This window comes from Nomascus leucogenys, chromosome 9 (assembly GCF_006542625.1).
Source record: "Nomascus leucogenys isolate Asia chromosome 9, Asia_NLE_v1, whole genome shotgun sequence".
In the NCBI taxonomy this organism is placed as follows: domain Eukaryota; kingdom Metazoa; phylum Chordata; class Mammalia; order Primates; family Hylobatidae; genus Nomascus; species Nomascus leucogenys.
In genome coordinates, this window is record NC_044389.1 from 19,556,288 (window position 1) to 19,572,850 (window position 16,563).

At 33.4% G+C, this 16,563-nt stretch overlaps 1 protein-coding gene across 2 annotated transcripts in view; it reads left to right on the plus strand.

Annotated features, from left to right (window-relative positions):
• Positions 1–16,563, plus strand: part of KCNT2 (potassium sodium-activated channel subfamily T member 2) — a 394,167-nt gene that overhangs the window by 259,111 nt on the left and 118,493 nt on the right. For both annotated transcript variants that reach the window (XM_030818707.1, XM_030818708.1), the window contains exons 15-16: positions 11,976–12,125; positions 13,633–13,862. In XM_030818707.1, coding sequence (XP_030674567.1) covers positions 11,976–12,125; positions 13,633–13,862 — 380 coding nt within the window. The remainder of the gene's footprint in view (positions 1–11,975; positions 12,126–13,632; positions 13,863–16,563) is intronic.

The following is a 16,563-nucleotide window of genomic DNA, read 5'->3' on the forward strand; positions in this document are numbered from 1 at the left end:
AAACGCCTACATTTGTATCTGACTGATGGAACCCAGGCCATATGTCTGCACCACAGCTAGAACCAATGATTCCTAAAATTTACCACTGAAAAGGGTCCAAATTAGAAAAGTCAGGCACTCAGTCTTCACAAGAAATTGGAATAAATTAAAAACAACATATAGAATGGAATGCATCTGTTTTTTCTCCCAGCTGGAAAACAAAATCATAAACTCCACTAAAGAGTTTATGATAAAGCAAATTAAAACATGCCATTATATAGAGCAATAAGTAGTCAGTAAGTAAAGATAAATTATTTGAACATTCTTTCTGGATAACTCAGGGAACTGCAGATAAGGTCATATAATTGAAGCCCTCCATTTGACTCTCAGTGAACTCTATTGCAATCAACATAATAATGTAATCACTTCTCACAGGCTCTCTACTTTAAACCTGAAGTCATAGACTTATAGCTAATAAGCAAAATACAAATATTTACAACTTCAACGATGTTCAAGATTTAACAAATAAATATTGAAATAAAAATGAAAAGATATGGAAATGAAGAGGGTAGCTAATACCATCCCCAGGTTCCAAAATAGAAATCAAGACTCTGTCTATAGTTAGTGAAACATAATTTTAAGTATGGTAAGTTAAAAAGCACCTGGTAAATCAGAGATTGCCTATGAAACAAATTCTACCAGTACATAGGTTTTATTTGGCCGCCAACATGGTGTCAACATTTTTTTTTCCTTTTGAATTGTTTTCTTCGAATTTGCAGTTCAGTAGACATCCAACAACCAATTCACCACAAGTTTGAACACTCCTTATTGTCCTATATCTGACCTGATTCATGTGTTTACTTTACTAAATTTGCTCTGTAGACACTAGAGTCAGAACATTGCAAAATAGAAATTAAAAATAGCAATATGATTATATAAGCAACTGTGGGGAAATCCACTGTGAAAAAATTCTTTTATATCTTGCAGGAGGAGGTCAATAGGTAGTACCTACAATAATAGGGTAGTAAATGTGGTAACATATTATTAAGAGATACCTTAAAACTCTTTGAAGTAAGCTCAGGATTTGGAAACAGTGTTTTCAGTTTTTTTTTTTTTTGGTCAAAATTTAAGCTATGAATGAGAAAATAGCATTTAATGAAGAGTTAAAACATTATTATGGTTTGGTCATTTATTTAGTCATTTTATAAATAATCATCATATGCATCCATACCATGTAAGGTACCGTGTTAGGACTTCGGGAAATATAAGCTTGAATACATTGTGATCACAAATCAGACCAATAGTCTGATTAATAGACAATTACTCAGACTAAGTGCAGGCAGGATACAATTTAACACTGCTTTTATAGGTATTTGGAATATATTACAAATTTCTCCTAATGGATTTATTTTACTAATAAAGATTCTTTTTAGTTATGGTAAGATTAACTACTTGACAAAAAATCAAATGACAACAAGGAGAGACAGCAAAAACGTCCTAGTTATAATAATTTTAAAGGACAAATGATAAAATATAAATAACAGAAATGGGAGCTTCCTAAGTTCCTACATGTCTAAGTATTAATATTTATGGAATATACCTTGCCTAGAAAATTCACTACAATGTTTTAAACTAAAGGTACAGATACACCAATGTAATGTAAATGCACAATGGCACGAAGCACTTGAACAGAAGCTAGGCATATGGTATTCACTAAGCAAGCAGGCTGTGATCTGTGAGAGAGAGGGGAAAGTACAATGTAGCTATAAAATTTTATTAATGCTGAAGTAGAACAGTTTAAAATCAGTGAGATATAACTTATTGAATAATGGAGTTAAAGAGCTGAGAATGCAGCTCCAGTATTACAAGTGAATTTATTTTTTCACCTGACAGTTTAAAAAGTAGATGAAAAGTCTTAACACAATTTTAGGGTATTTTTTGTGTGTGGTGATAACAGGAATTAAATGAACACTTCAAAAAACCCGTTGGAGTTATTGAAGGAGAAACCAACGTTAAGGGCAGTGAATTTAAGCTGCTTTCATGCACAGTCAACCTTTAAAATCTAACTTTTGCACCTTTTTTTATTTCTCATTGAAGTAGATGCCTTTCAAAATGGTGTTCATTGTTTATGATCACTGTCAATAATGCTTGGAAACCATTTAGCATTTTCCTATTCTCTCCACTTTTGACGGCCATTTTTCTTATCCTGAAAATGGCAAACAGCTTTCCAGTTCCCTCTGGTGGTAGAAAATTGATTACCATGCTTTATATTGTGTCTGCAACTTTTAATCTTAGAACTCAGATTTCTAATTTGATGCTTGGTGACCTACAATGTTGGCGCAGTTCCGCTATTCAAGAATTGGAATTCATAAGCATCTTCCTAGTAGACCGAGGTGTCTTTTTTTTTTAATTACTTCTATCTGGAGTTCTCAAGTACTTTTCTTTCTAGATATTCTGCATCTGTACAGTCAGTTCTATCTTCAGACTTACAAGAATAAATGTTCATATAATACAAAGTTATGTGCTAGCTGTTTATTTTGTAAACTCACCTGTTTTGGAAGCTTCTGTGTACCCCCACATACCCCCATACCATCAATTATATTTGTCTTTCCAATGAAACAGGCTATGATTTGTCAGAATTACTTATTTCACCTACAGTGGCTAAACTGTAGATTCCTAACATTGATAGTAAAAGCAAAATTGTAACATCATTTAAATATTTTAATTTTTAAATAAAGTTTGCAATAATTGTGAAATAATGTAATTCATGAGTGCCAAAAAAAACACCCTGGGAAGTATACAAACAACAAACTGATTGCAACCAAATGGACATTATTTCCATAGATTATAGAATTAAATAAAGTGCATTAATTTTAGTCAGATTTAAACCTTTTGGTGACTTATTTTAGACCTTTAAAATCTCCTTGCAATCAATATAGTGAGTTAATATATTTTCTTATCTTCTTCAAAATAGAATATCATAAAGAAATTTATATTTAACTCATTAATCTTATTCAAGTACAAACAGGAATGAAATTCTTTCCCAAAAATGTCAAAATATTTCTATAGTTACGTATATGCAAAAATTTCTGTAGTTATATATATGTAAACACTTTTACTACATAGTGGAGAATGAATTATATATCAAAGTTATCTTGTGACAAGGTGCTCTTTATTCCCATTGATGCAAAGATAACTTAGTTTGATAATAAATATAAATATATAAAAGTAACTAATATGACAATCTGTGTCAATTTTGGTGAATCTGAAGTAAATTATTTATCATCTGTTTAGCTACATTATTTAAGATCAAAGAGGACAAAATGTACTAGCAAACTAAATCAAAGGATTACAATGTAGAGGTGCTTAAAACAATGCTGTGAAAGAGGTAGACTCCTACTAATGATTATATTTTACAACTTTAAAGGCAGTGCTTCATAACACAAAGGGTGTTCTTTAGTTTACCTCTATCGTGATGGCATTCTTATATACATAAAGAAAATATGAAAATCAAAAAAAATAAATTCTACTTTCTAAATGAATTTCACAAAAATATACAGGTTCATAAAAACATAAGAAGTCATCAGTATAATAAGATTTTGTGCTATTTCATTAAAATGGGACTACTTTACTGAGCAGGGTAGTACAGCGTATCCTGAAATAAGAACAGAGTATGCAACATATTAAGACTTCAATATATTCTATCTAGGACAGGAAATTCCAATTAAATCCTTTATTTCTCCCTTTGGAAAAACTGATGTGGGGAAACTCTTAAAAACAAAACTATATAAGGTTCTTTTACTTCATCAGAGGTCTGTATTGAAATACATTTCTGCAAAGAGCAGATCCAACTACTTATTAGCTAACAGCCCTTATTCCACTTGGTTGATTATTTTAAAGTGCAGTAGACTAATATGTGAGTTAATTCTTTCTGCCAAGAAATACCCATTTGCCTTGAAAATGCAATCATGGGTAAGTGAGAAATATGCAACTCTTGTTTTAAAAAATTGTCCAAATTGATTTACACACAATCCAAAAGTTAATGGAACAAATAGTATCTTTACCTTGGAAACAATAAACAGAAGGGAACAAACATACCTTTTTTGTGGTTTGTTTTTTTCTAACCAATACTTACTATGCTGAGAGGAACCTTCATGTTGCCCCAGGTTTGGTGATTATAACCCAAAACTGAGGACAAAAATGAGTGAAGTATTTTATTTGCTAATCTTCTTACCCTTCTATAAAAAGAGATGATCAGAGAGGGTGACAGATAGAGGAGCACAGTGGTTATGCATCCACTCCCAGCCCAGTGAGGTGAGGTCCAAAAAAATTACTTATTACTCATGGAAAATAGGATGTCTGCCTGCAGTAGGAACTAACATCTCATTTGCCAGTTAGACATCTGCTTATGTAGTTTCCTGAGATTATTTGAACACAAGGGAAAAAAGAGAAGGAGATGGCAAGTCAGGGAGATGACAAGTGAGGGAGTAGAAACTGCTGTGGAGCAGCCCACACTCTTGCGCGTGAGTTTCCTGAAGCACAACCGATAGTTTAAAAAGGTTTGACCTGTCTTTCTAGTACCCCATCCACTCCACAAAGTGAGGCAGCTCAAGAAGCTAGAGTCTGTAGGGTGTACCGTTAGGAAATAAGGAAGAGTGGAATGCAGTTTCTTGCTTACCATTGGTGTCATACAGAGGCCCACCTCTCACTCCCCAAAAAACATTTTCATGTCTCTATAAGATAGGCATCACGTGGTTACCATCTTCAAAGAGAACAATGCTGACAGTTAGAATTAGCCTAGAGAGCAGCGATAGCCCAGAGAGAACAAGCCTGAGCTGGTAAGATTGGAGCTTCAAATTTGATAGGCCTGGGTTGGATTTAAATGGAGCTCCATATGATTTTAAAGAAATGGGATCTGCCTAAAATATTATTACATGATAGGAATGGGAGATCTGAAATTGCATGGCTGAAGGCTACAAAGTCATGGAGTTTGTAATTTATTTACTTCACTAGACTGCTTTTTTCCTTTTTCCCAAGCAATCATCTTGTCTTCCAATATCCTTTCCTTTTAATTTTTTTCCATTAAGACATTTGTTGAGGGCATAAAAATGTCAAGAATAACAGACGCAAGCTTCTTTTCCTTCCAAAATGTCTCATCAAAAATTTTCTAAGGCTCTCATGACTGGTATTGGGTATTGGGTGCATGAACTCTACAGCATGCCCCTTTATTCAGAGGGACTAGAGACCTAAGGGATTCTTTCTTTCTCTTCTTTCCTTTGTTGCCCAGGCTGGAGTAGCTGGGATTACAGGCATGCACCACCACGCCCAGCTTTTTTTTTTTTTTTTTTTTTTTTTTTTTGTATTTTTCGTAGAGACAGGGTTTCTCCATGTTGATCAGGATGGTCTCAAACCCCTGACCTCAGGTGATCAACCCTCCTTGGCCTCCCAAAGTGTTGGGATTACAGGCGTGAGCCACCGTGCCTAGCCGGGATTCTTTCAAATATTAAACATATACTATTATTCTGTACTCCATTTTTTTTTAATATAATGTTTCATCTCAATATTCTATTATTTTTTTCCTTTTTTTAAAATCCAAGATCATTAAAAGCAGCTGTAGCTAGCAATGATTTTGAAAACAAATGTGGACATAAACTTGGCTAGGAAGGATTCTTTACTATTCAATTACCAGTCAATATAGTAGAACAGTCTCACAAGAGGATGAAGTAGATAACACATTATACTATTTTAGAGGTTGGAGTGTACCTCAAGGTTAACAGTTAGTAAATACACAAGCCTCTTATTTCCCCTAAATGTTCATTTAATTGCTGTAGACACATCTCAAATCTTTATTAAATGGTTTTTCATAATTTTCAATGAGCTTCCCATTCTATGCTTTTTGTCCATATTTCTTGTGTTTTTACTGCTGCTATTTTTATCTAATTATAACACTAAATTGATATAATATTAAATTCACTTCATGTCCATTAGTGATTATGAAACTCAGTGTTTTTTTTTTTAATTCTAATGACACATTTATCATAGAGAAAGTAATTCATTAGACCTAAAAATTATTCTGGTGAAGGCAAAAGGAATTATATAATTAGAAAAGCAGAACATTTAGTAATTGAGCATGAAGAACATTGTTAGGTTATTCTTTGTTCATTTAACAAAACATATATTAAGCTCTTCCTCTGTGTCAGAACCGGTGTCACGTCTCGGGGATATAGTGGTAAACAATACATGATCCCTTTTCTCATAAAGCTTATTTCACAGGAAAGCAAGATATTAAGAATTACTTAACACAATTTAATGTTACAGTGTTATGAAAGGAGAAGTACACTACAGCAAAACTGAGGAAGTAATGATTAAGCTGAGGGTCAAGAATGGATACGCCATAGGAGGTAGAGAGAAAAGTATTGTGGAAAATCCTAGACATAAGAGACAGTGTCTCGTTCAGGACAAATTAAAGACTTCTAATGGCTGATGTGCATAAGAGAAAGCAGACGGAAGTAACAGATGAAACCTGAAAGACAGTCATAGAACAGGTGAGCAGGGCTTTGTAATGACAATTTTTCAAAGTTTAACTTTATCAAATGAAAGAAGGAAGCCCTTTAGCATTTTCAATGGCAGAGTGACATGAAATAATTTGAGATTTTGAAATTTACTCTTATTACATTACTATAAAAGGATTTGTGAAAGCATTCACTGGAAACAAGGAAGTGAGATAGGACTGTTTTAAAGGTATAAGAATCGATGATGGAGGAAGGAATAAACAAATAGGTGAGTACAAGTCACACCTGGGTGATAGAATTAAAGGATTTGCTGCTATAAGAAGTTTGGAAATGCACTATTTATTTATGTAATTATTTCTCCTTCATTCAAAATCAATCTTGAATTAAGTCTACCCAGATATAAAAAGTAAGATATAAGAAAAATAGAAAATTGGGATAGAACTGTAAGCTGAAGACAAATTAATGATTTTTGGACAGATCTATAGGACGTAAAATGTCCTGCGTTACTAATAAAGGTACAAAAACTTGGCATTTAATATCCTAGTAGCCTGAAGAATGGAAACAAAACAGCAGCAACATTTACACTGAATATTGGAGCTCCTCAGAACTGACGTTCCTGAACAAAGTGCTGACTTTTTAGCCAGAGTGTCTGGGTTGAATTATTTTATCTACCCATGCTGGCAACATCATCAAAGCCATTGAACCTCAGTTTCTTTTATCTGCGAAATGGGGGTAAAAGCATATATCTCATAGATTACCAGCACAATAAAATTATTTCATTAAATAAATATTTTTGAACATCTGCTATGTCTTAGAACATGTTCTAGTCACCAGAAATCCTCCAGAAAACAGGTAAACAACAGGGCTCAGTGGTTCCACTGCTACATTCTGCTGTGATTGGTGTTGGGTGAGATGTTGTGGCAGAAATAAAGAGTAATTAGCATGCAAATGAAGATATAATATGTTGCTAACATAAAGATGTCAATTTCATCCAAATTTATTATTTTAATTGCATCCCAACAATCATATCAACACATTCTTTTTTAAAATAGTTAAGCTGATTTTAAGTTTATATGATAAAATGAAGCAATCGGACAAGCAAGGAAAATTTTCAAGGACAATAATAATGAGGGGATTATCTTATATACTTAAAAATCATGTGCAGTTACAATCATTGAAATAGTGTGCTATTAGTGAATACATAGAGAAGAATCAATTAACAGGCTAGAAATTATATGTGCCTCTAATAGAGGCACAGATAATTAGGAATTTGGTGTTTGATAAAGGAGTTATTTTAAGTTAGTGAGTAAAATGATAGATTATTCAATACATTGAGTAACTGGGTGGATATTCAAAAAAGTTAAATTCAATACATTCATCATAGAAATGGAAAAATGATTACTTTCTGCCTAGAGAAAATATTAGTCATAAAATATTAGTAAGTAGGGGATAGGGGAAGCTCATATAATGTAGACCAAATGCTGCCCTGAAACACAGCAAGGAAGCAGTGAAAAATATACAAACAAAAAGCTTAAATTATTAGTACCAATCATGGTGGAGTTTTTTTGCCTTTTTGCCATGCATTTTATTTTTTATTTATTAGAAAATATTTCAGACATTCAAAAGGTGTAAGAATATTATCGTGAACACCCATGTACCTAGTATTCCAGATTAAAAAAAATAAACATTCCAAATGTTTGTGAAACCTCACATACACCATGTCTGTTTCACATCTCCTCTCTTTTTCTAGGACTTAGTTTGCTATAAAGCTGAATCTGCAGACTATTATTTTATCTAACATTTTATATTTAAGATTTCCCCATGATGTCTTGTAAGCACTGGGACTTGCATTTTCCCTGTTATCTATATGGATATTTATTTGTTTGTTTACCTATCCACGTTTCTTGTGGCTAAGAATATTTAAGGTTGTTATATATTTTTCTCTTCCATTAGCAAATTTTTCAAGTCTGCCTTCAGAACATACCCAGAATCTAACATGATCCAAACCATTATCATCTAGGTGGATCATTGCAATAACCCCCTCACTGGTCATTGTCCCTTCTTCAATCTGTTTTCAACAAAATGACCAGAGGGATTTTATAAAATATGAATCAGACCTTTTGTACTAGTCTTCAAAAATCTCCAATGATTGCCAAGTCATCCCAATGAAAGGTCAAAGCCATAGTACAATTATTTGTAAAGTCCTACATGATCCCTCCTCCCAGCTAGTTATCTCTGTGGCCCCATTTTCTTCCTCTCCTTGAATTCCAGCTAAACTCGCTTCCCTGCTCTTCCTTAGCCACATCAAGCATTAACTCTGTCTCAGGGAAGTGCTTGTAGCTACTTCTGCCTGTAATGGTCTTCTCCCAGACCTCTCTTGCCTTCTTCAAGATTTTTACTCAAATATCATCTTTTCCCTAGTCACATTATTTACATTTTATTCTACCTGCTAAAATATTAGCTCCCTTTCTGCTTTATTTTTCTCCCCACAATTATCACCTCTAAACACAACAAAATTTGCTTTTTCTTGTTTATTGTTGGCCTTCTCCCACTAGTGGCTCTATGAGACAAGACATTTTTACCTTTTTTGTTAACTGCCATAACCTTTGAATCTAAAGCCTTTCCTGACATTTCACGGGTGCTCAATAAATATTTTGTGTATTAGTTAATGAGTGGAGATTGGATATACACACCAGCATTAGATGTAATATTGATGTCTAGCATTTCTCAAGCAAATAACATGCGATGAAAATAACAAAATTTGTATATTGACAATTAGATTAATTTAGAGATTCCAGGTTAACTATTAGAGGTTTTGAAGAAATCATAAAGAAAAAAAAATTCCAACGAAATGACATCCTAAAAAATGATGTTGCCTGAGGGGCAATGTGCCAGTATAAAATAGCAAGGCAATAAGCAAATTGCTTAAGAAAATTTATCTGAACTGTCCTTGTCCAATTCCATCCATTTCTGTTCCCTTCCAAGTTACCACATTGTACTCCCCTGTCAGCTTCTGGAATTAGATTTCTAATTCTCTTGAATAGCTTTTAGTACCCTTGCATGACAATTAGTTGACCTCATGCTGGCTTTTGGATCTCAAACAAATACTGATGAATTACAAGCACCATCTCATACATTTTCAGCCTTTCAGATAGATTCTGTTTTTGCCAAGTACCATCTTGCTCAATAGTAATGTGGTACATAACAAAAATAACTTTATTTTTATCTGCCAAAGGGAACGTTGTTTCCACCAGGGACAATCATTCTTAGGAAGTAGTAGCTAGATGTAGTCATATGCAATCAAAAATCAAAACTGTTTTTTGTTGTTGTTTTCCTATTTCAAAAATACATTAACATTATGGAAGAATGGGCACAGGTTTTAAAAGCATTATTGTTTAGTAAGTCGACTAGGTTTATTTAAAATAGCTCTGGAATTTAGCAATGAGGAAGATGTAACATCAGAGTAATATTGGCAGCTTACATTTACTGTGTGTTTTCTCTGATCCCAACATCTCCCAAGTGATTTATTTGTGTTACCTCATTTTATCTAACCCAGTGAAGCTGATACTGTTTTTCACTGAAGAGATAAAGAATCACTGAAAAGTTACATAACTCACAAAAGATGTAGAGTTTGGCCAGGGACGGTGGCTCACACCTATAATCCCAGCACTTTGGGAGGCCAAGGCGGGCAGCTCGCCTGAGGTCGGGAGTTCAAGACCAGTCTGGCCAGCATGGTGAAACCCCATCTCTACTAAAAATACAAAAATTAGCCGGGCATGGTGGCAGGTGCCTGTAATCCCAGCTACTCGGGAAGCTGAGGCAGGAGAATCGCTTGAACCCAGGAGGCAGAGGTTGCAGTGAGCTGAGATCGTGCCATTGCTCTCTAGCCTGGGCGACAAAGCAAGACTCCATCTTAAAAAAAATATAAATAAAAAACAAAACAAAACAAAACAAAAAACGATTATAGAGTTGGGACTCAGATTAGACAATCAAACTCCAGGGCCCAGGCTCTTAACTCTTTAAGCATACTTAAGAAGGAATGAGGCAGAAATGAGGCATACTTAGAAAATATAGATATTTTTTAAAGCTTATTGACAATTTGAAAACATCGATAGATGTTACCTTCCTAATAACCCTTTAGACAATACTCAGTTTAAAATGGCTTTTTAAAGTCCTAAACATGGTTGTAATGTCTTGTGATCTGTTTTGATCCATTAAGAATCTATTAGAGATTATGATAAATTATTGTGCTTTTTATATATTTATCATTTTGCTTCTAAAATGTGCTTTTTTTGTGGAGTCCATAAGCGTTATTCAGCAAAGGTAAATGAATTTATTATATAAAATGAGAAATAACCTATTTATATATTCATTATGAATTTCTCATAAATTGAATTTTTAATATATTTCTAAGGCCACTGAGTTAGGCGGGCAGTGCAGAACATTCCAGAACAAAAGACATTGCACTTTTTGTGGTAAACTTATCTTCTTTGTAAAAATACTTTTGTGGGATGTCTTTTGGAAATTTAGTCAGTTCAGGCTGTTATTACAAATTACCACAGCTTGGGCATTTTATAAACAACAGAAATTCATTTCTTACAGTTCTGGAGGCTGGAAATCCAAGATCTAGGTGCCAACATGATCCAGTGCTGGTGAGGGCCCCCTTCTGAGTTTTTAACTGCTGACTTGTATTTTCACACGGCAGGAAGATAGCTCTTTAGCATCTTTTTGAAAGGCACTAATTCCATTCCTGAGGGCTCCACTCTCATAACCTGATTGCCTCTCAAAGGCTGCACTCCCAAATACCATCATAACGGGATTAGGATTCCAACATGAATTTTGTGGTTACAAAAATATTCAGTTAGTTGGAGAGACCCTTACATTTAGCACAGAAAAGTGTCTTTTCGTGACTGCTATACAATTGGAAGAAAGTTATTGCTATGATGTGAACAAAAACTAAAGGTATATTTTCTATAAAATCAAATTGATAAATTGAGATAAATTTGTAATTTTAAGTATAAAGCAAAATAAAATACCTACAGCAGCCACGCAGGTATCATAGGTAAGATAATATTGGCCGTATTATGGAGACTGTAAAACAAATTTTAGAAGATATGCATGATAGGATATATATATATATATATATATATATATATAAAGAAAGACTAAAATCCTATATCTCATTGATTCATTATGAGAGTAAAGCTTTTCATTAGCTGGATCTTGAAAAACTCCCACTTTCTAGAAAACTGCCATTTCTCAAGCATATATATATATATATATAAAAAATTAATTTCAAAATTTTTGTAGAAACTCTTGCATACAATGTCATCTTCAGACTTCAAAGCATTACTCAGATGCTTCTTTGGATTGTGCTTGCCAGTTCTTACACAGTTGAGAAACTGTTCTATAACAACTGTTTTTTAACCACATTCACTGTGTTTTCTTTTTGTGTGTGTGTATGTGTGTGTGCCTGTGTTGCAGAGAAGGCCAGCAATCGCCAGAACAATGGCAGAAGATGTACGGTAGATGCTCCGGGAATGAAGTCTACCACATTGTTTTGGAAGAAAGTACATTTTTTGCTGAATATGAAGGAAAGAGTTTTACATATGCCTCTTTCCACGCACACAAAAAGTATGTTTCTGCCTCAGAGAAAAATTGAAATATCAATCAGTCAAGCATATCATGTGGAAATAGTTTTCAAAAATAGAATGCGTATTGTGTTCATGTGTTTAGGCATTCCGGAATTTTTGTCACAATATTCCCCAATGTTGAAACATTTGAACCCTGGTGTCTGTATGGTCTCTATAAGACAGTCAGGAGTAAATTACAATTTAGTAGAAATATTTCATTTAGCAACTTTTAAAGTCTTTTTAAAATATTTTAATCCATTAAGAATTTACAGACACATGAAAATCTTCTTCGCAGATCTGAATTTTAAGATGTTGATTAGGAACTAAAACAAAGTAACACTAATATTTCTAAAAACTATACGTTTGAAAAAAAAAATCTCTGATGGTGGCCCTTGTTTTGGGCTGAGAAATAAGTTAAAAAAATAAATAAAACTACCTTCCAATTCAAGCATAGAACTTTTTTTTCTTTTCCTTTCTGAAAAAAAAAAAAAAGGATTTACTTAAGAAATAAAAATGTATGTATATAATGAAAATAACATATTATCTGTATTAAATGTTTTAATGTGACACATTTTGGAGGATTTACAATATACCTATATAGTCTACTAACTAATCTATTATGTAATGTACAGGAACCCCCAACTTATGATGCTTTGACTTACTATTTTTTGACCATGATGGTACAAAACAGTAGCCATTCAGTAGAAACCATGCTTCCAGTGTCCATACAATCATTCTATTTTTCACTTTCAGTAGAATATTCAATAAATTACATAAGATATTTAACACTTTATTATAAAACAGGCTTGGTATTAGATATTTTTGCCCAACTGTAGGCAGTGTTATGAGTATGTTTAAGGTTGGCTAGGTTAAAACTATGATATTCGTTAGGCTAGCTGTATTAAAAGCATTTTTTATTTAACAATATTTTCAGCTTATGCTGGGTTTATCAGGACATAACTCTATCATAAGTCAAGGAGCTTCTGTATTCTACTTTACTTTTTTTTTCTGACTAAGTGCATACCTATTTAAAACTATTTAAAAATATATATTTTTTCTAAAATTTAAAGTAAACCAAATATGATAAATTCAGGGACCCTGGTTCTCTTTCAGGTGACATGGGTAAGTTTCTTTCCTTTGGCCAATAGTTTTAAGCTTTTTATTTTTTTTTTGACCAAAGTAAGAAATGCTGTTTATGTTTTTTGACCAAAGTAAAATTGTTGTAAAAATTTGCAAAATAATATTACCCTTAGTGTATACATGCACTCATGTTTCTTATGTTCTTCCATTCATTTTCATTAAAATGTAAATTTATAGTGGTCATAATCAGCTAAATTGGTTTTACAACACACTAAGCACATAGTTTATTTTCCTGTAAAAATGAGGATCTTGAACTTCTAGGATAATTTAAAGCTTTAAAATGCTATTATTTAAAGCTTTTATTTTCCTCAGCCTTACAATAATTTACTAATTTTCTAACAAACTCTTATTTTTTTTTTTTACTTAAGGTTTGGCGTCTGCTTGATAGGTGTTAGGAGGGAGGATAATAAAAACATTTTGCTGAATCCAGGTCCTCGATACATTATGAATTCTACAGACATATGTTTTTATATTAATATTACCAAAGAAGAGAATTCAGCATTTAAAAACCAAGACCAGCAGAGAAAAAGCAATGTGTCCAGGTCATTTTATCATGGACCTTCCAGATTACCTGTACATAGCATAATTGCCAGCATGGGTAAGTATAAACAAATTTGAAATATCATTAATTTATTCCTAAAATAAAAAAAGGTAAATACAAGTGAGTTTCAATTTTTATTAAAAGTTTAAAGAAAATTTCAAACATGCTGCATTTTACAAACTAGGTATGATTAGGTATACAAGACAACAGCTCTAAGTTGTGAATTTTTTTAAAAGTAAGATATTAGCCTACTGTGGTGGCATGTGTCTATAATACTACCTATTCCGGAGGCTGAGGTGGAAGAATTGCTTGAGCCAGGAGTTTGAGAACAGCCTGGGCAACAGAAAAAGACTCTGTGTCCAAGAAAACCTCAATCTAAGATATTACAAAAACACAACCAACAATCATTTTATATTTCTCATTATGTATTAAGCACCATAGGCTTTTATATTTCTTTTGTAAGTTCTCTTTGTAATTATCATCAACAGAGGCTATTTCAAATATTCTTCATTTTCTCAAAATTCTCTTTCCATCTCTCACGCACTCTCACCATTGAACTTGGCTTCTATGACACAGAAGAAAAAAGATAAAAGAAAAAATACCTCCATGCAAATAAGAATTTCCTTACAGTTTGGCTACCAAACCATCTACAAACTTACAAACATTTAGTATCTGTCACAAGGAAAATGTGTCCTTTTTAACTAATACTGATACATTCATTTATTCCACGAACCATGCTCTTGTTCCTTCTCAGAGACTTTACTCTTTAATCCCTCCTCATTACCTAACTTCATTTTCTATTCAGAATCACTGGCTGATCTCTCTCTCTCTCTCCCTCTGTGTGTGTGTGTCTGTGTGTCTCTGTGTGTGTGTGTCTCTTCATATCTCTGTGTGCACCATACACATGTAACTTTGAACCTTCTGTGATAACAACTTCAGAGACAAATTTCTCCAAAGTGTTGTGTTTAGTGGCAGGCTTTAGATTTTACTGTTGTCCTATGTCCATGATTCTACCCAGTTCAATCTGACACCTGCAGTCATATCACTGAAACTATTCAGGCAAGGTCACCATGCCCCTCTTTGTCACTACATCTAATTGATTGTCTTCGCAGTATATGACAAGAATATTGGCCATGTTCTTCCTGAAACACTCTAATGCCTTTTTTTCTGCATTGTGCACACTGTGCACATTCATTTTCCTTGTGTGGTCACATCTGTTCTCATGGATTCAATTGTCCATAAACTGATTATTCCTTTATCTAAAGCATTAACTCAACATCTCTTCACAGCAACAGGAACTGTCTACTGGTTATTTCTATCTGAGTATTTTGCGGGAAAAACTAGCACAGCATATTCAAATTAAACTGATCTCTACACTCTCATTCAACACCATTTTTCTCCTTCTCCTTTTTTTTTTTTTTTTTTTTTTGCTAAAAAGCAGATGACAACGTTATCCTTTGATTTGTAAAGTCACCATTCTGACTTTTCACCACCCGCTCTTCTCATACCTCATAGTTAACCAAATTCTATTAAATCTGATCAGTAAATAGCCCCTAGAATCATTCAGTTTTTTTTCCATGTCCACCACTAACATCATCATGGTCTGTGCCTCCATCCTCCTCTCCCTGAACTGCAGGATCAACAACCTTGTCTTCTTTCCATGCCTCCAGCCTTGCCACTCTACACTTAATTCGCCATCCTGCCACAAGAGTAAAAATTTTTAAATATTATTTTGATAGTATCATTTTCCTAAACAAATCACCTGCTTTATACTACCCATTGGAAAGAAAGTCTAAATTTTAAAGTGCAACTTAACTTATAAATAGGATAACCAAAAGTTCTTGTTTGCATTAGGCAATCCTAGTTTTCTTAGGAATGTTCCAGTTTTTTAGGATTGTTCCAGTTTATATAATTGTCCTGATGTAATTATTAAAAGAACACCCTTTTACTCTGCAGTATCTTAGTTTAGAAAATAAATTACTTCATCATTTTCTTTATAGGCTTTTTATTAATGATATTTTCTGAATTTTTTAGCTCCACATTTTACCTCCCCTTTGCTGCTCTCCTAAGCTCCAAACATACTCACTTTCTTTCAATCTTCATTATATATATTTTTTTTCACCAATGGGCCTTAAAACATTAAGTTTCCTCTGACAGAACTATTCCTCACACTCCAACATTGCCTAAGTAAAGACTTCTAATTCTTTATATCTTAGTCTAAATATCACTCCCTCCAAACATTATTCCATGGGTCTACCTAGACTTTCTTAGGTAATCCTATTTGTCGTTTACATATTTTTATTCTACAGTAGCAATATTCATTTTTAATGTCTTCAAAAAGTACGCATTGTGTGCCTAATATGTACCCAAAAAAGTATTTATTGAGCACCTAATATGTACCAAGAACTCTCATAAGTATTTCTGATATAACATTAGTGAATAAACAAACAAACATCCTTAGTTCATAGAGTTTACATTCTATTATGGAGAAGACAGGCGATAACCAAAGTACATATAAAAAATAAGTAAATTACTTAATATGTTAGTGGGTTATAAGTCATAAAGGAAAAACTAAAAGAAAACAGAGCTAGTATGGGAGATAATTAATTTTGGGAGAAGCAGATTTTAAATGAAGTGGTTAGTAGACCAGAAGGTGATGTTTGAGCAGATACCTGAAGGCAATGAGGAATTAGTCCTGTGGAGGTCTGGAGAAAGAGATAACAGCTGGCACAAAGGCCCTAAAGTGAGAGCCTGGCTG